This window comes from Parus major, chromosome 4 (assembly GCF_001522545.3).
Source record: "Parus major isolate Abel chromosome 4, Parus_major1.1, whole genome shotgun sequence".
In the NCBI taxonomy this organism is placed as follows: domain Eukaryota; kingdom Metazoa; phylum Chordata; class Aves; order Passeriformes; family Paridae; genus Parus; species Parus major.
Window position 1 is genome coordinate 20,070,600 of NC_031771.1, and position 27,924 is coordinate 20,098,523.

Sequence of the window (27,924 nt, forward strand, 5' to 3'; positions counted from 1 at the left end):
CTCCAGCAGATCAACACTGCCACCCAGCTTGGTGTCACCTGTGGATTTACTGAGGGTAGACAATTCCCTCATCCAGATTGTCAGTAAAAATACTGAACAGGACTGGGCCTAATCCTGAGCCCAGGGGACACCACCAGTGACTAGAGAATTGTTGATATCTGAAGATTTTGCTTAGATGGCAGTATCAAATTACAATTTTAAAAAGTGTAAATTATATATATATGTGTGTGTATAGATATATATATGTATATATATTCACTTGGAAATTGCTAATGTTTCTAAACATATAGGTCCAGTGAAGTTTCCAAAACGCCCGAAACACAGATAAGCCACTTTTTGCAAGTAACAGAGGAAAAGGTCATTCAAAAGAACAAATTTATTTGAATACTGAGAATTCATACCTCCTTCTTAATCCAAGCCATGCACACACAGCAATTTGATAAGGACTTGGTCATATTAGAGAGATACTTAAAAGAGAACCCCAAAAAATCATTGTGTGAGCTTCTGGTAGTATTTTTGAAAATGCTACCTGGGACAAACTTGGTCTTCTCGTTTATTAAAATATTCCCCACTATACACTAAAAAGGTTTAAAAATGCAACTTTTTTTAAATTATTTGAAGCCATGATGCTCAGTGATTGATTTTACTTATTTCCCTGTCACATTTTGAATGAAAGCTATGCAAAAGCATCTATGAGATGGCTCCTGTATTGCTATCAATGGGAATTTATTTTCCCATCCCAATGTAGTCTTTCTATACAAGGAATAAACCAGTACTGAAGGAAGAAGGGTATTCCGTATGAAGGATAACATTGTAACTAAACAGTGTGTTTTAATATTACTTGTAAAAATGTGGAGAAGCCCAATCCTCAAACCCAATTCCTGCCAAACTGAGAAGTATTGGAAGTATAGCTTATAATGGTGTCCTGCTTTCAGCTGGGATAGGGGAGTTTACTTTTCTTCCTAGCAGCTGGTACGGTGCTGTGCTTTGGATTCAGTACAAGAATAATGTTGGTAACACACTGATACTTTGGCTGTTGCTGAGCAGTGCTTACCCTAAATCCAGGATTTTTCTGTTTCCCATGCTCTGGCAGCAAGCAGGTGCACAAGAAGCTGGGAGGGAGCAGGGCCAGGACAGCAGACCCAAACTTGCCAAAGGGATATTTCATCCCATGGAGCAGCTCATGGTCAGCGTGTAAACTGGGGAGGTTGGTCAGGAGCTGCCGACTGCTCATCAGGGACAGGCTGGGCATTGGTCAGAGTGTGGTGAGCAATTGTACTGGGCTCACTTCTGTTTCTTGGGGTTTATTCCTCTCTCTCTTGTCTCCCTTTTCATTGCTATTGATCATTGATATTTGATTTTGTTTTGATGGTTGAACTGCTGTCATCTTGGCCCCCAGGTTTTACCTGAGTTTGATTCTCCACCCCGTTGTGCTGTGGGGGTGAGAGCAGCTGGCTGCACAGTGCTTCATTCATGGCCAAGGCCAATCCACAACAAATGGCCTGTTTCTTTCCTATATTTATTACATTACATTACATGTAAGTAAGTTATAGCTTCAGGAATTAATTTATTTATAATTACCTGCTTTTAAAAAAAACAAAATGATTTTACTATTACACTTTCCTTCTTTTTGACAGAGCTACAAGAAGTCAGAATAACAACTGCTTAAAATTGAATGAAATTCATGAACAAACAACCTTAAAAAATATTCTTCCCCTCGTATTTTAATCCTTTTACAGCATTTGTTACAAAATTGTATTAAAAATATTTATAATTTAAAGTTATCTTTGCTGTCTATTTAAATGCATCTGTTGCATTTTTAGTGCTGTGATGTTCTACCATTTCTTGGAAACTTGTAAAATAAAAAAGACTGTTTAAAAAAAAGGTAAAAAATTCCAATTTAGACTTGTTTTACCCAAACAGAGAACTTGTAGGGAAATGTTCATCAGATGTGAACACTGAACTCTCTTGTGACTCAGGATGCTCCATAAATAGAACACATACTGATGTTATATTTCAGCAGATGCAAATCATCTCCTTTTTTCATTAGGCTATGTCAGAGTCATGCCAAGATTTTTCTCTTTTTGCAAGGCTTTTCTGCCTGTGCTTTTAAAGGACAAAACCAAGAACCCATGCTTGTGCTATCTATAATTCTAGATTAAATGAAAGGTAATGACTGAATAAAAACAGTTAAGGAGCAGGTAGCCAAAATGTTGAGGGATTTTTATTCAGGCTGTTCAAAACCAGTTTTGCTTTCCCCTTTTCTTCCCAGTATCTTATTTTAATGAGAGCTTTGCCTTCTGACGAAAGGTCATTTGAAAAGATTTAAGTACTCCACCCTCTTCAATTTGCATTTTGCTCATGAGAAAATGAATTTCTAGCAGATTCCCTCAACAAATCCAGGGAAGATATTGACATTTCTGAAGAAAAAAAAACCCTTCAGACTTTAGGAAAAAAAAAGCAACAATCATGAGGAGAAAAACACCCACTTGAAATATTAAAAGAATGTTTGCAGGTCATATTTAGAGCAGCTTAATCTTTATGCTACAGGAAATCACAGCATCCTTTTGCACATTACTACATATTTCAAAGTGTGCAACTATTTAATCTGTTAAATGCTAAGCAGCATACTTCCACCAGTATAAACATATTATTTCCTTCTCAGAAAGTGCTAATTGCAATAGGTAATCAAATGAAATGTTGCAGTCTAGGTCTCACTTTTAACCTTCTGGGGTGTCTGTGTTGCCATAGGGCACAGCCACCACATTATTCCAGTTTGCAGAGGAACAGATAGCAATCGAACCAAGCTGACACAGCTCAGCATCCATCCATTTCCACACTTCTCACCTGCACCAGAAGTGGCTGCAGGGCAGACACAGCCCATAGGATTATTATAGGCAGCTTTGCTAAGACCATCTGTTCACTCTGACTTCACAGTTTCAATATTTGATAAATGTGTTATATATCCCTTTTCCTGTTAACTAAAAGATTACTTGCAAACTCAGACTCATTTGTAAACAGGAAGACCCAAGTACTTGTTAAAGCCTCTGGAATAAATTTCTTCTTTTAAGAAGACACAGGAGTACCAGAATGTACTCGATAGTTTGTTTTCATTAATATAATTACAATACATTCTGGACAGTTACAAAAACTGGGGAATCTTATTTTATCCATAGATTTTGATTGCATATTTCAAACATCTGGATGCCTTTCCATTATATCTGAGCCCTTTTACTGTAGTCTTGGCAAGGACATTCAGTACAGCAAACCTTTTTTTGTTGTTGTTGTTTCAGGAACTTTTAGTTCTGTTTTGTGCCCCAGGCTTTCATGTCCACCTTGAATGCTGGCTTAGCTGCTTAGTTAAAAGCCTGCAGCCAGTCTCACGTTACATCAATTCAAGAGAAGACATTTCCACTGGGACAGTTTAGAAAATTGATATATGCAAAATGTTTTCTGGGTCACTTGGAGCAATAGCATTCAGTGTATTTGTAAAGTCAAACATATCCTGCTCTGGATCAGAAGGAATTGCAATGAAGTCAGACAAAGTGTTTAAATTTAGGAGAAATATTTGGCTCCACATGAACTGACAGCATTGTTCAGACAGCAATTTTCTCAAACAAAATATATTGCCCATAATACAAGCTATCTGGCATTCTCAAATACAAGAAACATTCCCCTACATAACACTGTTAAAATGTAAAAAACATCAGCAACTGGACCTAAAAACATTTTCAATATACTTTGATAAACCTGAAGTACATTGTACTTAGCTGCTTCAGAACACCTCTTTGCATCAGCAGGTGTGGCTACATATAGTTTCCATTTCCAGGCCACTGAGTTACATGATCTTCTATACAGGAGCCAAACAGTAGGCTTGCTCATTTCTAGGAAGTCAGTCCAGCTACATTCTGGTCCCAAAAAATGCATACCCTACCTCTTCTGACAAGTGATAGGGCTCTGACCATAGGAGCACACTGCAAAGCAGCAAAGCATTTAAATAGTTGGCAAAATTGAAAGGCACATAGCTTGTACTTAGCAAAATTTCCCTGTTCCAATTGCGGTGCCCGTTGAGGAATCAGTACTGGGATTCAGCTTGAAATAAAAAAGTAGTAAGAAAATGGAAGCTTGCCAGGGAAAAAAAAAATTAGGTTGCCTTTTTATTTTAGTGTTTTTAGTGTTGCATGTTTTCCTCTACCTTTCCAGTGAAAATTAAGGAAGCTATGGATGCATGTTAACCATACATATGGACTTACTACTACTGGAATACCAAATGGTAGAGCTGCTGTAAACTGTTGCAAGTACTAAAAGCAATGTTTATAATGGTCTGTACAGCATTTGCAAATATTTACTTTGAAAAGAGATTAGTGTAGTTCTTATTTTTCTCAGCATTGCTTAGAAATGCTAAAAAACTACAACAGCTAAACTGCTACTCTACACCAGATCAATATACCCCAACAGATATTTAGGAATATATGCCATTATATTTAAAAATACCAAGTTCCTCTAAGCAGTAAACCTAGAAGATTTTACATAGAGTTAGAGATAAAATATTAAAAATTATTGTTTCAACTCCACACACTTGACATCTGAATAGGAGTGATGTAATCATACTATTTATTCCATCAGTGAGACAAAATGTAGTATGGAACTAAATTTCTGAGATTTTTAAATAGAAAGTCATTTAACTCGTATATACACAAAGTGTTCTTTCCATAGATATTTACATGGCAAATATGTTAGAGGAGAACCACTATGACTAAGTCTCTACAAGTATAGCATCCTTTCTGAGCTATTCTCTCTGCTGAAAGAATTCACAGAAGCTTTGAAGTAAAATCTAGACAATTAAAGTTACCTATATTTCACAGTAGGTAAAGAAGCCGTTAAATGATATTTCAGCATAAGGTTTCTGGAAACAGCTACACAGTAGAGCTTTACATCCACCCTCTTTTCCAGCATCCATGGTGAAACTAAATCTCTTGTCAGTTTACAGGAGAGATAACAGCATAGGTAAGGTGTGTGTGTAACTGTAGCTCATTCTCCTCGGTAGAGGCTGGTCAGCCGTTCTAGTTCTTTGCAGTTCTCCATGGACATAGACTCTGCTTTCTTTCGGAGGCGGTCATCTCGATATACTTTTGCTGCATAAAGTAAGTCTGTTTCTTTAAGGAGAAAAGAGAAAACATTCTTTTGGTTACAAACTGAATACTTGGAACATGACAGAGTTGTACAAAACACCTGAGATTTTAACCCTTGCCCTTTTTTCCTTCTAACTTCCCTCAGACTAAACAGCACTGCTACTGTTTTCCTTTGCTGGATCTTTGTAACAATTCCATCTTTTTGAGCAGTTAAAGCTGTATCACCCTTGCAGCTCCCTCAGAGTTCATAAAGCAGTATCTGATTAAACAGAAAAAAACACAACCTACAAAAATAAATCCTCAACAACAACAAAATAACAAAAAATGCCCCACTACTTCTGGTCAGACCTCATTGAACATTACAAATATAGGCCACTCTCAGTGATCCTGCATTGTTATTGATAGCTCTAGCATCTTGTCTGTGCCCTAAAAAATCCAATCCGAATGTTAAGCCCTTTACTTCAACTGATGTTGATTCAGACTGTCAGTGTTCAGAGCTATTAATAATTAAGAGCTCTCTGTATTATACTGGTGCTCAACAGCTTGACAATGCTGAGCATTTTAATTCTGTAGAAGATTTTTTGTCACTTCAAATCAAAATGCAAGACATTCTTAAACGTCAATCAACCCCAGATAGATTTTAACTGTCACGGAGATTTAACACACAACTGGTATTTTAAAACCACAAAATCAGTATTTCTATTATCAGAAAAAAAAACAACATTAGGAGCCTCTTATTCAAAATCAGTTTAGGTAGCTTTCACAACTTAATAAATTACAAGTACCAAACAACTGCACTGCAGAGACTAAAACTGGGTGGGAACACGTGATCTACTCAGAGAACTGCATTCTATTTGCTTTTGGTCAGTTTACTGACAGTTCATGAATCAATTATTTTTCCAGTTAGCTATGACTGAAGTTTACCACCTGAAAAGTTAAAACCATCTGGTTTCAATACTAATGTAAATTTTAGCGGTGCTGTTCCCACATAGCTCACAAAATGGTCACAGATAACAGAATAACTGGATAAAATTGATGCTGATTTAGAAAAGGCTGGTGGTCTTCAGTATTTTTATGCTTTAGCATTGAATTTTAGGTTTCTGAAAAGAAGTAACTCATTGTATAATATTAGATTGGAGAAACAGATGGCAAACTAAACCCTCTTGATTTACAGGATGCGCTGCCTGTCCTTGGTTGCCTGGAAAAACAGTGTTTGTATGTACAGTTGTCCAAGGAAGATTCTTTTTTTGTGTCTCTGGAAACACCTATGTAAGCTTCTATGTAAGCTTCTGTATATTTATTTACTTATATAAAAGCACTTAGGGAAATGAGTTATTGCCATGATAAAGTAATGTGGAAGACATGAGAATTCTTAGAAATTGCAGTGAGTTAACGACAAAAGCTTTGTCATTATCAATTTAGTGTAGTCTAATTTTCTGAGAAATGGACACAGATAATAAAGCAGCAGGTTAAAATTGCTGATAATTTGCAAATGGTTGTTAGATCACTGAATAAAATTCAGAAACAAAGTGACACCGTGGACAGTGTTAAAGTGAGGAACAGCAGGGGACTTACTTTTGCATTGAGATGTTGTAATAATACATGCACTTCCTTCTTGCCTGAGGCAATTTAATTTTATAGTAATGCATGATTTCATGAAATTACACATATTACCAAACTTACTTTGTTGCCTCTCCTTCCAACAGTTATTACGAATGTTGGACACATAATCCTCTTCCACACTCTTTTCCACTTTCTGTAGCGACACTCCTTTGTATTCATTTCTAAAGTCCTTATTGACATAATAAATGACACCCAAATTTTCTGTCTGCATTTTTATGGTCTGCCCTGTACTTCTGCAAAAAAGAAGGGAAGGGGGAGAGAAAGACTAAATATTAATTTATTTTTTTATGCCACAAATAGACTTAAAAAAAATACTGCCATTAGAGAATAGTACCAGCACATTCATAAATTTGCCATTTTGAGACAAATAATGAAAAGAATGGCTCTATAATCTGCCAGAGAATAAAATTATTGCATTCACCTGATCATTAAACTTCTGCTGCTTAAACACTTGATCTCACAAAAAATTCCACTTTACTAAGACATTTATTTCATATCTCTTTAGGCAAATATAAGTCTTAATAAGAAAAAAAATACATTCAAACTCAACAGAAACAGGTCACTATTCTGTTGCAATACAGTACAGGCATCTCCATTCTGAAGTGTTTGCTGCCAGCCCTGATAAATTAATTTTCCTGCTGGCATTCTGCAGATTAAAAATCAAAGATTGGATGCAAACATTTTGGCAGAGAAGCTTTTCTAAGCATTGCAACAGCTTAGTTACGGAAGAGAAAAACATCCTACTCCAGAAATAGAGAATTTTGAAAAACAGGAGGAATGAAACCTTTCTGTTGTGGGGCTGAGAGATCTGCAAGGAACTGAAAACCTCTAAAACCATTGTGGTGAGTGGGCTAAGTCTACCAGCTAGCTGCATGCTTGATTCAAGTTATTTATTTCTCACAAGAAAAAAAGGTTTAAATATCCTACTGTACAAAATATGTAAGTTTCACAAGTAGAATTCTTCAAAAGAAAATGAAGATTTTTACCATCACCTAGAATGAAGCAAAAAACAGACAATCTTCCCGGCCATCATCAAGTTTAACACTTAAATAAGGATAAGGAAGTTGCTTTCAAGTTCTTCACCTTCCGTGAACAAAGATTACCCTCAGAAGAATAATGAGCCTTAGCAGATTTCAGGTTTTGATTATGTATGTTGGAGATGTAAACACCTTTACATGTCATGTTGCATGGACCCACTGCCTTGTACTAGACCTCCTAAAGTCCAGGTTCCGCTGACCTCTTTTCTCCATTAAATCCTCACAGCACCTATATTTTTTGCACCTAAATTTTTTGTTCTGCTTCATCTACACCTTCCCTCCCTTTCTTCACAGTAGGAAATCAAAGATCAACCAATGAAAAACTCTCCACAATGCTTCTAAGTGGGAGAGGGTGATTACAATTCGTTCCCCTCTGCTTTAAGGTGATGTAATTAAGCGTTACTTACGATCTTGGATATAAGGCGTAAGGAGGGTTAGATACCATCAACTGGCTCAACAAGGAGACAAAGATCAACACAATAATAGGCATCAGCTGAATGACCATAGAGAAACCTCCCTAAGGAACAAAACAGATTCAGGTATTTCATAAATCATCAAGCAAACAAATAAATTTGACAATACTTAATGCTATGTGTGACTTTTTGCTTTAAGCCTCCAAAGCTGCTAGGAAAACAGTAACTGCAAACACTGTGGTATTATCTGAACTTTCAGATGCATACACAATATTCACAGAGTGCTCAAGCTGCAAGAGTTCATGGGTTAGCACATACACACAAGCAACTACCAAATAAAAACTGGATTCAGCTACATTGTATACCATGATTTGATCTCATCTATACAGTGATATGTGATTATACAGGACTAGACATAATTCATGTAGGTCAATATTGAGCCGTAAGTTCAATACTTACCTCAGCCCAAATAAATTTTTAAATGCATACAAGGTTTAGTGGCCTGAATTAGTGGCATATTTAGGTTAATAATACCAGTCACCAGTAAGAAAGTGACATACAACAGATTTATAAAACCAGGCTATTACCTTCTCAAATTTGCATGCCTGTTTATCAGTGAGTAAGCCAACCACCTGCTGAAGTTTAAAATACCCAACCGGCAGGTACAAAGTGGTTTACAGTAGAGAGCTCCTGTACAATCACACCACTGAAAGCAGATTTCATAGTTTAAAGCCAATAGTGCTTAAACTTACATCACCCCTCTCTTCCTCCCTCTCGTGCCCACTCTGACGGTGCTGGTTTGGATGGCTGTAGCCAGCACGACCATTAGAAAATGAGTGTACACTACCTGAGGAAGGAACAGCCACATTTAAATCATGTACAAAATACTATTTAGAAGTCAGTACACAAGCAACATAAAGCACTTTACATTACTGCACAATGGCATATAAAATGACATTAAGGTATCTTATATTTTCAAAGTTGCTTAAAAGACGTATTTTAATCTCTATGATAGTAACCCCAAAGAACTGACATTTTTCGGATTACACTGTGATTGAGGGAAAAATAAACTGATGTAGATTGTAGAGTTGGGGTTCAAGGCTGGCTGGAATTATTCTACTGTTTTATAATGTCATAACCTCTAATGCCACTCTGGGCAGTACATCTCGACAATTATACTGATGAATACAAATACCTGTTGGAAAGGCCCCTCCAAAAAACATGTTGAACAGATCCTCTGGAGTAATATCTGCCTCACAACCTCTGTGGAAGTTGAATCTGCCATTGCTAGGGTGATTGCAAGTTTGCTCTTCGCTGCCTGTAAGGTCATACTGCTTTCGCTTTTCTGGATTACTCAGCACAGCATATGCATTTCCGATTTCTGAAGCAAGGAATAAAACACAACTCCCGTAAATGCATGATAAAAGCTATTCCAGCATGAAAATTGAAATTTCAAAGTCAAAACCAGGCAGCAAACGATGTAATTCACTGTATGTTACTAAACAACTAGAGTAGAACAAGGTCCAGAAACATCTCCACTTTTCTTAGAATAGCTTCCACAAAGTTTCCCACCAATGCTATTCAAAGGCCTTTTATCCTGTTAAACAAGGCAGAAGAGCTTTGCTTTTCTAGGGGAACACCTACACTTTTGGAAATGTTCTCTCTCTCAGTTACCAAAAAAGCTTCAAGCATTACAATAAGACTCTGAACCTGGGTAACTGCAGTTTGCTCTAGCAGCCTAGCTTAAAAAAACATCATAGACTTGGCAGGTTTTCTTTGGTTTCATTTGCTAAGTGGTCATTTCTTGGAATGCACCAGCTTCACTGTGAACAAGAGTGTGAATGTATTTATCTTCATGCTTCTGAAGGTATTTTATGCATTACATTAATAACACAAAGTTTTGCATGATGTAACATGAGGAATACAACATGCATGTGTGACAGGAATGCATGTGTTCTTTGGGTGATCAATATGACCTCCATGTTCGGAGGGCCTGGCCTGGATGCTTGTCCCTGTTTATGCTATGGTATCACAAATGAACAGCTTCAATTCTGGCAGTAGAAAGGAAAAAACCTCACTTAGATAAGCATGGGAAAAATCAGCAAGAAAACCCACATATTCTACTGACTTTAGAAGCTTCTTTCTTGCTGTGCACAGACATAATGATCTTGCAGATTGATGGAATGTTTGTGCTGCCACTTGATGAAAGATCTTCACTCAGTCATATCTTCATTAAACCCTTTCTGCCTTCCTCTCTACTCTCTCCTCCAGTCCTCTCCAACAAAAGACTTCTTTGGCAGACAACCAACCCAAGGTACAGGGTTTATGATGTTCAGTGTTGAAAAGCCACAGTCATCAAAAGTTCGTGAAAGGTGCAACACTATAACCTCAACACAGGCAAATAAGACTGTGGTTTTATAATTAATATTTTAAACATTATCCAATCTAAGCAAGAGTTAATGAGTTTTAGCTATGTGTCTTTTAAGATGCCCTTAGGATAAAACATAAGCAATTCCTTTAAGTGGAGGAGAAAACCCAAAAAAATGAAGCCTGCTATTTTGCACTGAAAGCATGATATAAACCAACATCAAATACTGCTCTGTTGCTCAATACAAGGATAAAATTGGCAGTAAAAATTTAGATTTTCCCAACAATTAAAAACTTAGATAAATCAGGTGACTGAATATAAAGTCAAGTCACCATACTGTCACAATATGCCTGTTTGTTACTTGCTCTTGATTATCTGGTGCTAATTCACAACAGATTTTAATTCCAATATAATTTTCTTTTCAAAAAGGACATAAAAATAAAAAAAAAAGCCACTGCTCAAAAGTTTCAAAGAAAAGATTCTTGACTAAATTGGTAAAAGACAGCAGAAGTTATTATATTTGCACAAACTTTTTCATTTAAAAATTCACTTCAGTGAGATTGCTCAATACAATGGAACAGTAGTACTAGGTAGGTCAAGATCTCAGTACCTTACCTATCATGAAATTCAATTCTGTTTAAAAATGTGACCTTTCCTTAAAATAAAACATTATTATGAAATAAAATCTATTATTATGAACGCCTTTTCTCAGATGGATGTCAAAAACTCATCAGACACCTTTAAAGGAAAACTAAACCATAAATTTACTCAGCCATACAAAACGATTATGATAATTTCAATGAAAGAAAATGCTAGTTGTCATTAAACAATTTTTGGTAGACAAGATTCCCCTACAAAATTTCCTGTTTGTTTACTCATCTAGTTAAAAACTAGAAAGTGAAATTCAGCTGAAGAAATCAGACTTGTACAAACTGCTCATGTTAAATAAAATATTAATAAATGGATTTTAACATTTTAAAGATGATTTGAAATGCTATTAACAAGAAAGAACTATTTTATTCCTAGGGCCCAAAACAATTTTATAGGAATAGTATCTTTTAAATAAAGATACCACATAGCTGTATTAAATGACTCAAGAGTAATCAACTTTACTGCTTTGCTCTATCTACTTTTCACCTGTAATTGTTAATATATTATTATAATTACCTCTTAAAGTCTGTATCAGGAGTCTTGCTCAGGACTTTTTTTTTCTTTTTTCCCTCCCCAATTTAAGTGTTTTATCCGAATGATTTTTTCAAATGTCTGCATGTAAACCTCACACAGGAAAAAAATAAAAAGATGTACCACAATCAGATTGTTTATGCATCATCATTTCTTACAGATTCACATTTTTCTTCACCTGAGATGAAAGTGTAGTTTTCTTTAAAAAGCTTTTTTTCAATAATTTCCCTTGTGCAGGGCTAAGCTGAACAGCCTTAAATAAGGTCAAGTCAAACTGTAAATTTTACCTAAAAAATGGTCAAAGACAACTACTAGTAAGGCCATGATTGAACTCAGGTGTTTTTGTGCAGAAAAAGTAGTAAAACTACACAGATACAAAAAATGTTAAGGAAGAGGTAACAGTGTGGCATGTGATTCAGAAAAAGCTACATTTTGTTATCAAGGATTTTCTTTTTTCTAGCTCAGTTACAGTAAAGATCCAAGGTAGTAAAATTCAATGACTACATCAAGTGAAAAACAGTAAAAAAGTGCAATTGGGTTTCACAGATCAAGTATTTGTTCCCTGTACTGAACATTACAGCCAATTTTCTGAAACCAAGCCCTACTGCCAAAGTCCATGTTTACTTATCTATATTCCTAATATAACAAAGGTCAAGTATTTTCTTCAATAAAAATGTCAGTTTAACAACAGCTAAAAATACATTTACATTTGTAAAAATGCAAGTGACCAATGCAGATAAATGTTTTATTTGGATGAAGCTTAATCATAAAAGAAATTCAAAGTAAAAATTGGGTTTACTTTTAAAAGCCTCTGTTGCTCCAGGTGCATGGTTTTTGTCTGGGTGGAATTTCAAAGCAAGTTTTCTATAAGCCTTCTTTAGGTCTTCTTCACCTGCATCCTTTGACACTCCAAGGACTTCGTAATAATTTTTACATTTCTTTATACTGCAAAAGAAAATGACGTAAAATGTTGCAAAAAAAGAGATACAGAAGTAATGGGTTAACATACAGCTGCAAATGAGGTCATACATTACATTGGTGCACCACATTACATCTTTTGCTTTCAGTATAAAATATTTTTTAAATAGCCACTCTAGAAACAAAGAATGTATTTTTTTCACAATAAACTCAATATTTAGCTCATTACATACATTTCTTTTACTTCTACTGTAGAACTACAGCAGCTGTAAGAAAGGGTTTCAGTTTGCAACTACTGTGCCATTTCCTCATCCACAATTACATTAATACTGCTGTTAATAATGCATAAAAAGAAGGTTCCAAATTTACTTTGCACAGCTAGCAGGTAGGATAATCTGTTTGGACTGTAAACAGCAAATGCATTTCAGTATAAAGGATATAAAACAAAGCAAACAATACCTCCCTTTCTCCAAACAAAAGTCAAATCCAACCACCACTCAAGCATTCACTTTTCAGGGAATAAAACATGTGAGAATACTTCTGCTGCTGGGAATGCACTGGATCTTAATTTATGTAAATTCAATGTCACAGCAGCAGCTCCAGCAATTACATATTTAACACATCTCATATAATCAAGTGTAGCATTTTTCAAAACTGAAACCTCAGAAATATTTTCTGTAGGCTGTCTAACCCAGACGGGAGAAGTAAAATCCGGAAATGATGTAATGATTTAGTATACTTTACCATACCCCAGAAGGAAGAAAGAGCACTTACAGGAGAAGAGAGAACATTAATTCTATGTGGGCTGGAAAAACTGATCAAATCAGTAAATATAGCTTAACAATCAAACCAAGTCACTTGGGTAAGAATTCAGAAAGAAAAGGCTGAATCCCAAATTTGCACTGCAGAAATGAGGCACACTGACATTGAGTTCATGCCAAAAGAAATGGGCTGGTCTGAGCAAGAAACAGAAATTACATCCGTAAATACTTTAAAAGCTTCATGTGAGTTGCTTCACATGGCTGTAATTGTATCTGCATTCTCTTGCATGCACAAATTTCTACTTAAATTTGGGTTTCGTGTTTCCAAGACTACACACAGGGCAGCCATGTGGAAAACAAGGGGGCAAGCAAGCCTTTGGCATTCTCATGAAAGAAGAATGGATACCCTGTAATTAAGGGAGTGTGAGCATCACAAGTACAACCACACCATCATGTGTGGCCCGTCCTACTTCACAGATTGATCAAATCAAGTTTCATTTGAGGGATCCTGTTTCCTGTGTTCAAATACAGGAACTTTTATGGAAGCCTTGGTGTAATGCTCGCAAGAGCACTGAATTGAATGTATGCAGGCAGCTGCCAACACAAACATCCTGTGAAATAAATATAGCTCATTATATTGAAGTAACATTTAATAAGCTCCAATTAGGAAGCTGATAGAGCTAACTAAAAAGAACACCATGAATCCATCAAGAAAGGATAGAAAGAAAATACATTAAAATATACTCTTGAGTACTGGAAACCTTTTTTTTTTTTTTGTAATCTGTACAAGCAGAAAGAACTGTGGTAGTGTACAGATCCCTTAATCCATAGCCTCAATGCCTCGATGAATTAAGAACTGTATCAAGAGCAGGTAGCTTTATTTAAATGTGTAACAGTATCAAATTAAGCTTTTATTTCATTAAGCTGCTATCTCAGCATCCAATCTAACTTTTCTTCAATAATTGTTTCTGAGCTATCTGTTTGTGGGCCAGACTCTTCAGAACTTTGGTTGATATAAAATTACATAGCAAGCTGTCAATGCTTAGCAACGCTTGTTATTTTTTTAGCATTAAAACTCTGGTGTTAAACATTCATTCACGTATTTTTAAGCACTGCGCATCCTCAACAACTCACTCCCTTAACAGCATATTGTCATTCTTCATGAAAAAAAAACACCTAACACAGAAGTTTATTTATTTACAGACACAATATACTTCCATTTCACAACTCTAGGATGCCAAGAGGAGAAATACGGGGAAAAAAGGAACAATGCAATAGATGCCAACCGGTTCTTCTAAATCCCAAAAACCCACTTGAGAGTTCCCTCCAGTTCACAACCAGTGGATGTTCCACAGTGGACAACCCTCAAAGGAGAAATAGCAATGATGGGTATCAACCAAAAGATCTAAAGGATTAAATGCAATGACCTCCATGCAACGGCTATCCTGAACCTGGCCCACAAATGAGTTATTGTTATTATCGAGAAATGTGTTCAGCCGAGGTATAACACATTTCTGTTTTTCTTTGCAAGTCTTTCCTAGTGGTAAATGAAAAATTCTACAAATACAAATGTAGAACATGCATATACATATGGAAATTTTGCCATTTACCAGGACTTTGGATTAGGCAGATCAAGTTTTAAAGCTAAAAAACATGCACAGGGGCCAAAAGCCATACCTAAGCCTGGAATTTTCAGCAGTGACCTTATGCTATGAAGCCTTTGCCACACTCTGCCATTAGCCAACAGTTTTACACAATTGCTTGGCTACTTCAAGGCCAAAACCACCTGGACTGTAAGTAGCTAGCATCTGGTCAATGCAGTTTCCTCCTGGAAGAGAGCCAGTGACTTTTGCCAGGAGGTTCCTGACAGAGCACAATTCAGGGCAAATCATATCAGGTAACACCTCCATTTTTCCCCCCTCAACTGAGTTCATATGAGTTTTGCACCAAAACTTGCACTGATCCCCAGTGCAAATGATGCATGGGACAAGCAAAGATGATTAGAAGGTGCTTTCCAATTAAACAAAGTTATCAGTGTTTGTGATGTACTCCTGAGAGGCAAAACTTGAGTGCATCACAAACTGAACCTGGTAAGTCAGTTTATCACAGGACAAACTTGAGGGGTCACCAGGACTCAGGTCATACACGGCTGCGCAGCTACAAGGCTTCTCTAACACTGTTGGAGCACAAAGCCCACCACACCAGGGCCTCAGATGTCCCACCCCTCCTCAACCCTTAAGAGATGCTCCAAGTCTTCTTCCACAAAACTCCACTCTCCTGATGAGAAATTTCTCTCCAGCTGCTGGAAGCTGTTGGAAGTCATGGCCAACTTGATCCTTGTCCCTCAGAAGATGCAGACCTTTCTTGGACATATTCCTCACATTTTTACTCTAGTAGACTGACCTCTGACAATCCTCACTCAGCCAGAATCCCTCACCTGCACCCCTGAATTATCCTGTGGAGATCTGTCTTGGGAAGGCCGGTCGATAGAAGGATCCAATGCTTTTTCACTTTCTTTTGTTACAGTGCACACAAATCAGCCAGTAGAGGCATGGAAAAATTAAGGGTAAAACCAGTGGAGGTTCTGGAAAAGCCCCATCACTGATGTTACTGCTGGCTTTTAACTGCACCTGAAACTCCTGCAACACTCTCAGCATGAACAACTTTCTGAATGCTGAATTTCAAATTGTTTGTTTGGTCTTGCTGCCCTTAAGGCACTGCAGTTCCTACTGCTAATCTTCTTGCATACATAAACTCCACAAAGACATTTCTTTTTAAAATTCTAATGTACACATCGCTTGCTCACTAGCTGCCCATTTTGTATTGAACAGGTTATTTTTGTTCTTTATTTCTGCCTTATTTGAAGTTTGGTGTTTTCACTGATACTTTGCTTGGGGTTTTGTTTTTTTGTGAATTTCTTTTCTTTTACTTTTCATTTCTAGTTGCATCACTTCTGTATCTGAATTACTATCAAATTATTTCTGTTGTTTAGGAAATTTCTCTCCTTGTTGAATTGTTAGTCTCCTACCACCACCTTGGCACTTGTCCTTCTGATTAACAGATTTGCTGGCTGTTCCTGAAATAACAGCTGACTTTTACAGAATAGACTTCTCAAACAGCATGAGAGCAAGTGATGGCCTTCCTTCATCCCCAATCTGTTGACAGAGGTATCTCATCGTGACTTGCAAAGCTCCAATACCCCAGCTTGCAGCTGACAAGGCACCTGCAGTAGCACTGGTCAGTCAGCTTCACACTGCAGCACCAACAACACTGCTGGATGCTGGGCTCCTCTCCATGCTCTGATGGCTGACAGCAGAGGAAGCCCTTCAGGTCCTGAAATGTCTCTTCTCACCTGCAGAAGCCCTAGGGCTACCACCACTGGTTCTCCTGCGACTACAAAATTATGTGATCCTACTGCTGTGCTTGTCAGATCACTTTTCAAATCTACAATTCAGATTAGGTCAGCACTTTTATCAGATTAACAAAACCTATCAGAGATGCTTGCCTTACTGTATCAAATACCAACAGCAATGCACAATCATGAAATTTAGAGTATGATGAGGTATTTCAAAGGGCCTTTCAAAGCCTCACAGGAACAGCCCAAAAGACAAATACTTCAATCAAAAGTATGTTGAGGGCGCCATAATTATTTCTCCCAATGGAAATCTGAATTGAGCAGCAGTGAGCAGAAATGTGAATGTTAGTGACAAAAAACCCAGCAAGCGGAAGCTATACTGTCTTCTGATCCTAGAGTTGAGCAGAAAAACACAGTAAAATGCATACCAAAATCTATACAGGCCAAATTTCCAATTATGCCAGAGAGTCTGATGCAAATGGTATCTCACAGCTGAGCTGGGAATGTGCCAGTCACAGTTTGGGTAACATAAACATGGCCTGAAAGAAGTACTCTAGATTGAGCAGAGAAGGTCACAGCATTGTCAGGGAACTCGAGCTGGTACTGGCATATCCCTAGTTTCTGAAACAAATGCAGCAAAAGTCACAGATCTCTGTTGCACTGATAGATTCACATTAGGGTGCTTGTCTTACTACCTTGCTCTTGGATGTAACTGAGCAGATGGTTTCTACTGTGTGTATTATATGAAATATTCAAGGCTGTGTTTACATCAGCATACTTTTCTCCAGATTTTATTTAACCTTTTATTTTAGTTACAACCTTTCTGATGAAGTCCATCATGTCTTCTCTGCCACTTGCATGTGAAACGCTCTATGATTATGATTTCCACCTTAATTTCCAAACCATTAAACTGGATATTTCAACACTTTGTGGCAGCTCTACAGCCTAATTAAAGGCATGCCCCGATTCTTTGCTTTGGTGGTTTGGTTTTTTTTAGCATATATTGATTGCTGTTATTAATCCACTTTCAGTTAATTATCTTCTCGACACCATGCTGGAAAAGAACCAATATTTCTCTTTTTGCTGGATTTGCAAAAGTGTCAGCAGAATGCCTGGAAGAAGTCAGTCATGTAATTTGTACTCCTAGTTTGATCCATGAAATAAGTAGAGACAATTTTTTGGTTGACTACATGAATTCAAATCAAGTTATTGATTAGTCCTGACCACTACTAGATGACACTTAATCCTGCCTTGCAAGGTTTCTATAGAACTCATATATCTATTGATTCATTTGTTTTGGTTCTATCTCAACAATCCAAATACAAAATTTGATTATTGTACTTTCTTCCAAGAAGCAGGCACTGGCAAGGCAGGAAAAGCAGTATTCCACCACAGTTTTCACAAGACAACAGTGCAAATTTAGCATACTACTAGTCACGGCAGTTTTCTTCCAGACATCAAAAAGGCAATATGGAATACATGCTATGGTTTATTGACTAAAAAATAAGAGACCAAAGAGGTCAAACACCTTGTGAATTTCAGGATCATTTAAATAGAGCCTGTATAAAACATACAACATGAAAATACTTCATGCTTCCTATTATTTTTTTTTCTTTTGTGCACACGATTCTCACACATTTGTCTTAAACTGCCATTGCTTGGGTAGCTTTCAGTTGCCTAGAGACTCCCAGGGCACTTGCTTTAAAATGACATTAAGTCTACTGTGGGTCCTAGCATATTTCTGCTAGCCTCCTGTCAATACCTCCCACATGCAGGTCACCTAAGGGTGTTAAGGCAACTTGATCCAGTTCTCAGTGACAAGGTAAGAATCATTAAGAAAAAGATGCATGTCCTACAGATGGGATTTTCAAAGCATTTCCATGTAAAAGCAACGAAGTGCTGTGGTATCTCTCAAGCCTCAAACTGTTACACTGAAATAGCGAGCACGGCTCCCGCAAAGAGCAGCATTACCCAGCACTTATGCAATCAGAGGAAATATGTTACATCTTACACTTCTCCCTGCTGAGCAACTTGCAAGCTCATGTAATACTCTACAGAACTCTTATGGTAACTTGCTAGTGATCAGTGTCCCCTGTGTACGTGGAAAAAATGAAGCCAGCACAGAGGTGCTTGTTTGTACTCATACCTACTCACATTACTAGAGTAACCCTGATGAAAATTAATGCAGCTAAATGAGTTACATTGCTCCAAGCATGCCTTCACTATGCTTCTTAAATCTTCTGTCACAAGCAAATTCATGATAGCTGTACAACTCCAGGAACTTTATACAGTGATCCAAGCCAGGGAGCTCACAGTCAGTTCCCCTGTCTGACAGTCACTAAGGCTTACAACAAAAACATGGAAATGGCATGGAAGCGTAGTTGAAATCAGAAGCACTTTCCCTATGTCTACATTCAGTTACTGAACCAAAAATTCCTAAAGGAAGAATATTAGAGGATAATGACCTTTTGAATCATGCACATGCAAAACAACTCTGTTTGCCCAATGTCAAATTCATGCTATGTGTCAGAATTTATTCAAGTTTGGAGATTTTGCTCCCTTGCTGTCTATAACCTTCTTCCCTTACAGGAAAAAAAAAGACAAAAACTGGGCATGAAACACTGTTTAAAGCCACCTCTTCTCACACACTATTTCTTTAACCAATTCAAACATCTGAAAACCATTCCACTGCGGTATGGCAGAAGCATATGGTGGTGACAAACTCTATTCTCTAAAGAATACCCTCCCCAAAGGGGCATGTTTCATTTAATTGGAAAAATCTGGGCCTGACTGAAGCAATATCATATGCTGCCTGTCATGTTTCCAACTAGAAAGCTCATTCTCATTGTGGTTTAAACATGAACTTTCTCTCAATTACCATCACTGAATGTGTTATATTTTTACATTTACTTTCAGCCCATTGTTTGTATTTAATTCTGTTCTCCTTGGCAAGGCACACATGTTTTTTAATCCTTAACCACAAATTTTTTAAGTGGTTTGTTTATGTTACTAACTAATACCATGACAAACATTTCAAAACTTCCAACATGAACTGAAAACTTGTTCTGTTGATCACTGCTCATCTAAAGAAAAATTCCATCTCACTCTAAGGGTTTATGAACTTCTATATTAAAGGACAGCAGCGTTTCCCAAGTGAAGATGAAGATACTATTTTAACACATGATTTTAAGTGGTATGTAAAACAAACAAATGTGGGTTGTTCTGTAAGGTATTACATTTGCCTATTTTGCAAAGATGTTGGTAGGTTTCAAAAGTCCATATTCAATGTTCTTGAAGCTATATTCCATCAAATTATTCTCAATATGCAGTTCTTGAATACCCCTAACACTGGTCCTGATCTGAACAAACTGGATTAAGTTTATATAGTATCTAACAAATCCCTTCAAGAAAGCAATACTCAATACCACAAAAGCCTACCAGAGAAAAAGCTAGCTCTACAGCACCACTGAACTCAAAGTAGGTAACATACCTTTTGCTAAAACAAACAAACAAACAGATCTTGCAGGGATCCTGATGTCAAAGCAGATTGCAGCTCAGAATGGCACATCACAGGTGAGTGACTGCTGGCACCAATACAGCTCCCCTTGCAGCAGCTTTCTAGGAGTATGTTACATATCTTATTTTGACCTAAGCCGCATTTACAGAGGACTTTTTCCTGGATATTTTGTGTCACACACGTGTGTACACAGACACATTCTACATTTATTTTAACAGTTGATATAAGATAACAAAAAACGTACAGGCTTGTCCAGGTTTTACTTTAGATGTATCACAAAGGACAATAACATTAATTAAGTGAAGAAGATGGTAAAAGGAAAAGCTCTAGTAAATGACACCAAGAGAATAACCATGTGAGAGCTGCTGGTTTCTACCTGCCTGAATGCAGGGCTTCTGTATCAACCAAACTTTGTTGATACAACTTCAACTTCTTTCCTCACTGTTAGCACAGCTGAACAGATTATTGAATTTTAGGAAGATCCCAAGATAGTATCAGCAGTAACATATATTTCACAGATGCACACAAAAAAAATCCCCCACGAATTTCTGTTATGCACAACAATTCATCCAATATACACAAACTAGGAGATAGGGAACTCTTGATTTCCCTTAAAGCTCCCTTGAAAATACTTGGGCTAGGCTTATCTGAAAATAGCAGGGTTTGAGGTGTGCAATTTCTTCACTATATCCATAGTTCTTTAGCAGAAACCTGGGCACATATCAAACAGTATTTTTCTTGCTCCTACAGGCAGCAAGTGTGCAGTGATAACATGACTTGAGTTACTTGCCTCAAAAGGACATTTTTATTGACCTTTGTTTCTTTTCACACATCCTTTCCTGATGTCACCTCATCTTAATACTATCAAGCTGCACTAAGCAGAGTTTATACTGCAACTCAGACTATGTGCTCCAGATTAAGTTGCTCAGGTGCCTTTATGTCCAAACCAAAATAATTTTAACACTTGTCTAAGACCAGCCTGTACAGCAAGATTAGCTTGAAAATAAACTTTAGGAGTGAGCATGTATCTTTAGAATAAAAATATTGAATAGAAACACTGTCCTGCAAGTTGTACAACAGAATTTTCACTTTTCCTATTTATCATGAGATCTACTCAATAATTATTTGGAGTATTATTCTTCCATAAAGTAGCCTTGAGAGTTTGAAGAAAGGAGTAGCATCTTTCTTGCAAAAAGCGACAGTGTCTCATTCAGTGTTTAAAGCCAGCAAAACTCTCCTCTTCCTTCTAGTCCAAGTTCAGTGCAAGTAACCCCTCTGAGTAAAATTCAAACTTCCTGTGGCTCCTTTAAATGGTAAGAGTTGAAAGGACGAGTACATAATTGTATTATGAATGAAAAGCAGTGACATATTTAAGCCATACCTTAATACTCCTTCCATTTGTTCTTTGTTGTAGCCTTTTCCACTTTCACCTGCAGCAGATGCATTGCCCTCCTTTGTGCTATTGGGCTTACTCTGATCACTGCTACTGGCTGATTTTCGGCAGTAAGCGCCTCCCCCAGCAGTACTTCCATTCTTCATAATAGCTTCCAACAAAACTATAAAAACAACAATATATCATGGTATCATTACAGGTATTAGTGATTAAGCCAGGGCTCTCAAGCATCTTAGATGAGAGCACCAGATTCCAAGACTAGCTGCTATATCCTCCTTCCTTATTAATCATCCTTTTGTGCCACAAATGTTTCTGCAGTCAGTGTAACAATTCCTGTTTCTGGCAAAACTATGGAAAGGTGTTTCAAAATTAGTGACTGGACTCCTCCCATCCATCTCTGCCAAGGTAATGTAACACTGGAGAGAATTTATCCAGCTGCTTCATTTCTAGATGCTTTTCAGAGGCACTAAACTTGTGCCTTGGGGTGAAAAACATCTGAACACCCGAATAAGCAACTATAAACTGAAGAGGAACTAACATTCTATGGAAACTGCAAATTATTCCTCACAGGTATCAAGCCCATCTACAGCACATTTCAATTCCTACAGTATATATATACCTGTAACCTGAGTCATTAGTGGCCACAAACTGATGCTCTATACCTTCCAGGCAATATCAGCTGAAATTCAAACCACTGTTACAATGCCACAAAAAACACTCAGGACCAGCCAAGTACACTCAACTCAAGACCTGAATCTTGAAAACTGGTTGGCTTCTGCTAGTTCTTAAAATCCTCTTTCATTCCATGTTCTGGCAGATCTCAAATTTAGCAGCTTTAATAAACATTATACACAAAGTCTGTTTTTTCTTTCTGTACATAAGCCTGTATTTTGGGGGTATCTGTCTTAGCAATGAATCAGAAACAATACCATTCTAACATAAGGGACTGCACACAAAGTATAATATAGATCAAGGATTATTAAATAGTCCACCTTTCCTGAAAACAGATTCCTTCAGAGCAACAAGGCAAACTACATAGGCTAAATTTATTTCATAAAGAAAATGAGTTACTATCTCCATTAAAAATGCACTAATAAAAACTGGTAAGGAAAAATGTTCCATGCACTGTGAAAGCACAGCACTTTCTTCTAGAAAGCCAGTGGGAAGAATCCTTAAGATTTTTCTCCTAAATGAAAAAAAAAAAAAAAAAATTCTCCTCTGGCTAGCATGGTCTTTCTTAGAGCAGCAGGAAATATGGCTCCTACACATCATAGCCTGTATATCATAGGAAGAAAAGAAAGTGAAGCTTTGTTGAAAAGGAGAGCCACCACTTCTTAAAAGCTCCCCAGTGTTTACTTTTACATTCACTTATCAGTGAATAGCTACACTCAGTCTGAACAAGAAAGTCAGCTGACTTCAGAGCTAGTCCTGCCCTCCACGTGCCTCAGCAAGGCACATTGATTGATCAGATCAGGATCTTTACAGCAGATATAAGGAATCAACTAAGCTTTAGATTTCTAGTTGTAACAGAGGGGGATGCTTTCATTACAATTGAAATTTGGAGCTCGGAAACAGGAGAGCTACAGTTGCATTATGGATTATAATTGAAGGACATACTCAATATTTGCAATACTTTATTCTAACATCCTCTGTTGTGGCATATGAAATTCTGAGGTAAATGAAATAATAACAATTCCAATGAGGTGACCAGGTCTGCAGGCTAAGAACTAATCAGGAACAGAGCTTTGAACAGACAGTGCCCTCAGAATGAAGCATTTCAGTCCAAATGTGCTCCAAAGTGCTATCAGAAAACAAAACAAAAACCTGATTATTTTTCTATCCAGTGAGTATGACATTTAACAGTGGCATCACACAGAATCCTATTGAACATGTGACCTTCCTGAAAGAATGCTTACTCAAAGTTTTGCATTTCCTCCTTTTATACTGGTATTGCTCTAGAAATTTCTCATCCCTGCACCAACATTTATGCAGAACCTGTGGGAGCAGAAATGGAAGAAACGCAGGCATGGGTGATGGTTTGCATTTTTAACATCCAGTGTTTCTTCAAAGCAAGTGTGGCTCCAAGTCTCTTAATGACTAGGTTTGGCTGCAGTATACCTTAAACACTACTATTTTCTAATCCCCTTCTCAGACCTCATAACGGTGCTGCACTGCTGGAAATACAATGCAGGATGCTAAAAAAAAGTAAAATTCAAATAGATCAAAGTGAACTTCTTAAAATAGCAGGACACAGCACATACAAACAAACATGCTATTGTCCTACAGTGAAAAAGAAAACCACACAAAGGGTATGGGGCCATTGTTTCCTTTAAATAAAAGATACAGTTCAGATATTCAGAAAAAACTCTGACTCTTGCTGGTGGTAAAACCAGCTGTTAGACTTGCAGCACTAACAATGCATTAAAGAAAACTTTCAGTGTACATCTAGTACTTAAAAATAGGGCATACAGGGAACCAAAGACTTATTTTGTTAACAGGTAAGACAACGATTCTTATCTCTGAATGTGTCTGAAGCAACTCTTGTGTGTACTATTACCTGCTGTTGAATGAAAGATCTTTGGACTACATTTGATTCCATTATGCATTGAACATGACCCCTCTGCCCCTTCCCACCCCCCCACTTTCACTAATGAAAGAATTCTGTTTAATTCAGAATTTGTCCTAATGCAACAGCCTAAAAATTAAGCTGACATGTTCCAAGAAAATTTGTTTTTAGAGGCAGCATCAGAAATGGGGCAAGAAAATCTTAAGAAGCACTGAAAAATAATATAATTTTTTAATATAATTTTCTTCCAAAAAATGGTAGCTAATGTTTGAAAGGCACCTAAGTTTGAAAGGGTCATTTTGTCCTTTGTTATCTTTAAAACCACTCTTAAAAATCTTTTCCAGATGAGTGATTGGGTTCTGTTCAGTTGCAAGATGAATCATTAGCAAAAATCAAAATCAAACTATTTTTTGAACGGCTGAAGCGTAAAACAATTTTCTAGCAAAGAATGACGTCAGCATGGACACTGCTACTATGAAGTCATTAGCTCAGTATCATTAAATAAGCACTGACCTTACATTTCACACTAAAGCCTTAAAATAGCACTGCTGCAGTCAGCGTATTTCAGGCAGAAGCTTTGTTGAGCAAAACTAAACTTCACTGATGACTGAACTAGTGCTGAATGCCCTTTAAATGTAAATGTTGCCAAAAGCAGATCACACATAGTATTGTTTTAGAGACAATCGTTAAAACCTATTCTCTGTCCTTTTGTAACCCACTATAACATCAGGAGGAAGAAGCTCCCACCAGTAAAACATTCAGCATTACCATTCTCATTGCTTTTATGACTGATAGAACTTCATTTGTGAAATGGTGGGCAATTGTTCTCAAAACGATCCTAAAGGTACAACGTATAAAGAATCTGCAACTTCAGTGAGAAATTAGTTCAACTACCTTCTAACCCACACTCCAGAGAAAAATAAGTGAGCAGAGCGACAACTGGGGCTGCACCACATTTTCTTAGCACCATATAAACCAAACACTTTATGACTGTAAAATCAGAATTTGTGTCAGAACTAAATGGGCTCACAAAACCTTGACTGTTTCTTTCTCTCTGGTATGTGCTGTGACACATTTTTGATTAAATTAAGAATCATGGGTTGGATTTTTTTCTTCAAGTGGACCCCCCACTAAATGATGCCAATGAGAGCAGTTTAATTTGTTCTTAGTGTAAAATGCCAGTTGTGATTTACTGCACCCCTTCTAGAACCTTTCCTGAAAAAAAGACAGTCTGTGTCCTTGCACCTTACTGCACTTTTATGAGGGCCATTTAAGTGCCTCAAACTTTAAAACCAAAATAAATTTAATGAGTTGGTGTTATTTGGGGAGGAAATGAGATGAGTTTAAAAGATTTAACAACCTCCACATCTAGGAAACTGAAGCACAGAGATATTACAAGTTTACAGAGACCCCTAATTTCTAAGTACCTAGTTCAAATCAGGCCTAGGGCCTGAACTTTTTCAGTGGTATTAGGGCATCTGCAATTCTCTTTAGCTTCAGATGGAGCTTTAACTGCCCACCAGTTCCACAAATCAGGCCCTTCTTTCAAGCTGAATACCTGAAAAACGAAGCACAAACAATTAGCTGGTCACTAATGGAAACTGAGTGAACTAACTTATTTAATATCAGAGAAATTCTGTGAAGCTTTTAGTTTAAAAGACACAATTCTCCAGATTACAGCCCACTACCACAAGGCCATCTTCTTTTCCCCCAAGTCTCTGCCTCATTTGTGATTGACTTTGCTAATTTCCACAGTGAATAAAACAAGTGTCCTACAGACAATAGCCTAATTAGCCATCTATTTCTTGCACTGAATACTTTATAAGGGTGGTTATGTACTGGCAGTCCTACTTTAAAAAAAAAAAAGAAACAAACCCCAATGCTCAAAACAAGTCAGATGAAGTTTTTTTGGTTTTTTTTTTTCCTGAAAGCTATTCTAACTCTTGTCTTTGAGATAGAAGATGATAACAAGCAGAGTGAAGCGTACTAAGCTATTTGCTCTCCTTGGGGGAAAAACCTGAATGGAAATCCTCTGCCTCCTGACCAACACAGATTCCAAAAAGCTCAAAGTATTTTCATGCATGTCATATTCTCGAGCCACAGAAATTTAGGGGAATATGGCAACATCCATGCTCTTGCAAGAGAAAAAAACAAAACATTTGAAAAATTAAAAACTAATTTTAAAAAAGTGCCAGTGAAATCTTCATTTATTGTTTGCATATAAGAAGTCAGGAGATAAAGATGCCCACAAACGTTCATTGCATCTCCTCACAGCAACTTCCAGTCAAGATTTTGCCTCAAACTTACACTGCAGAAATGGCAAGTGCTGAGGCCTTTAAATGGTACAGGGAACTGAAACTGCTCCTACTCCTTCCACAGCAGAGACCACATAAGTGAGAACCAGAGGAACGCAACAAGTCCCTGCTGTGTCCAAAGGTGTTTTAAGCTGACTTCTGGCACTGTGTGACAGAAAGGCTCCAAGACATGTAACAGTTCTACATACACTGAAACCTTACTACTGTTCCTATTAAACAATTATTTTTAAACACCTTTTGCTGAAAGGCTGCTAAATATTTTTCAAGTTTTTAGCACAGAACAGTCAGAAGAGCTAATTAAGTCTTGGCGGGGAGCCACATATTCCATTTTCTCTAGGAAAGGTAAACCCGTGTGCAATTCCTATGTGGCTGCTGTACAACCAAAAGGGAACCAAACCCAAGAAAACCCAAACCACAAGTATATCAGAGAACGAAGACACGGTCCACTCTGAAGCTGCAGCTCTCATTGCAAGCTGTTAGAGAGGGGTGATTCACAGTGACAGAAAAGAAGCCAACCCAGCCTGTCTCGGCCTGGGGCCTGCGATGTCCTAATGTTAATCGGGGCTAAGCCTCGTCTGTATGGCTGCGCTTTTACTGATGGCTGTAGGCAGGAGGGGGAATGCAGGCGAGGAGCTGGGTCGGCCCTGGGACATCCCCGCTGGCACCGGGGGAGGTAAACCCACTCCTCCGCAGCGCCTGACGCCAGAGTCATGCACTGGCGAGGGGAAGGCACCTGCCCTGAGCGCTGCTCCTGGGCACACACTCCGGCCTCCTTTCCCAGCCGAGCCGCACGCCCCGCCACAGCCCCCGGGCTGCCTCTGGGGCCGGCTCCCGCTCGCCTCATCCTGCAGGGCCCCCCGGGGGAGGCCCCCCCTGCGCCCGCCCTCCTGCGGGCCCCGCGGTCGCTCCGGGCTCGTCCCGAGGAGCCGGGCCGCGGGCAGCGGGAGCGGGGAGGGGGCCGGGCTTCACCTCGGGCCGTGTCGGTCGGGTAGAGCTTCTGCGCCTTGCCCAGGAAGCGGAGGGCGCGGTCGCGGTTCCCGGCCTCCAGCGCCTCCCGCGCGATCCCGATGCACTTCTCGGCCTCGTCCCGGTTCCCCTCCATGGGCTTCTCCTTCCGCCGCCTCCGCCCGCCGCAGCGCAGAGAGAAGGGGCCCGAAGCCAGAGCGGAGGCGGGCGGGGCGGAGGCGCCGAGAGCGGCGCGGGGCGTCAGGCGGGGCTGCGCTCACTCCGCAGGGCTCATCCCGCCGCTGCCCCGGCGCTGCCGCAGCCCCAGCGCGGCGCTCGCACCGGCGCCAGCCCGGCCGCCCCTTCCGGGCCCCGCCGCGCATGCGCCGCCCCGCCCGC

The 27,924-nt window shown here is 38.4% G+C and overlaps 1 protein-coding gene across 3 annotated transcripts; it reads right to left on the reverse strand.

Annotated features, from left to right (window-relative positions):
• Positions 1–358: 358 nt before the first annotated feature.
• On the reverse strand, positions 359–27,860 carry DNAJB14 (DnaJ heat shock protein family (Hsp40) member B14). 3 transcript variants are annotated; one of them, XM_015624777.2, is made up of 9 exons: positions 27,550–27,661; positions 25,693–25,823; positions 21,688–21,862; positions 12,555–12,700; positions 9,401–9,586; positions 8,958–9,052; positions 8,200–8,309; positions 6,816–6,988; positions 359–5,156 (listed from the first exon to the last, which is right to left on the reverse strand). In XM_015624777.2, exons 3-9 carry the CDS (start codon positions 21,843–21,845, stop codon positions 5,032–5,034), a joined length of 993 nt encoding a protein of 330 aa, XP_015480263.1. In that variant the 5' UTR covers positions 21,846–21,862; positions 25,693–25,823; positions 27,550–27,661; the 3' UTR covers positions 359–5,031. The 3 variants fall into 3 exon arrangements, 2 of the variants coding, with proteins under 2 accessions (XP_015480263.1, XP_015480262.1); XM_015624776.2 differs by lacking the exon at positions 25,693–25,823 and having other exon boundaries at positions 27,550–27,860; XR_001521034.3 differs by lacking the exons at positions 359–5,156; positions 6,816–6,988; positions 8,200–8,309; positions 8,958–9,052; positions 25,693–25,823 and adding an exon at positions 11,741–11,848 and having other exon boundaries at positions 9,547–9,586; positions 27,550–27,795.
• Positions 27,861–27,924: the final 64 nt, after the last annotated feature.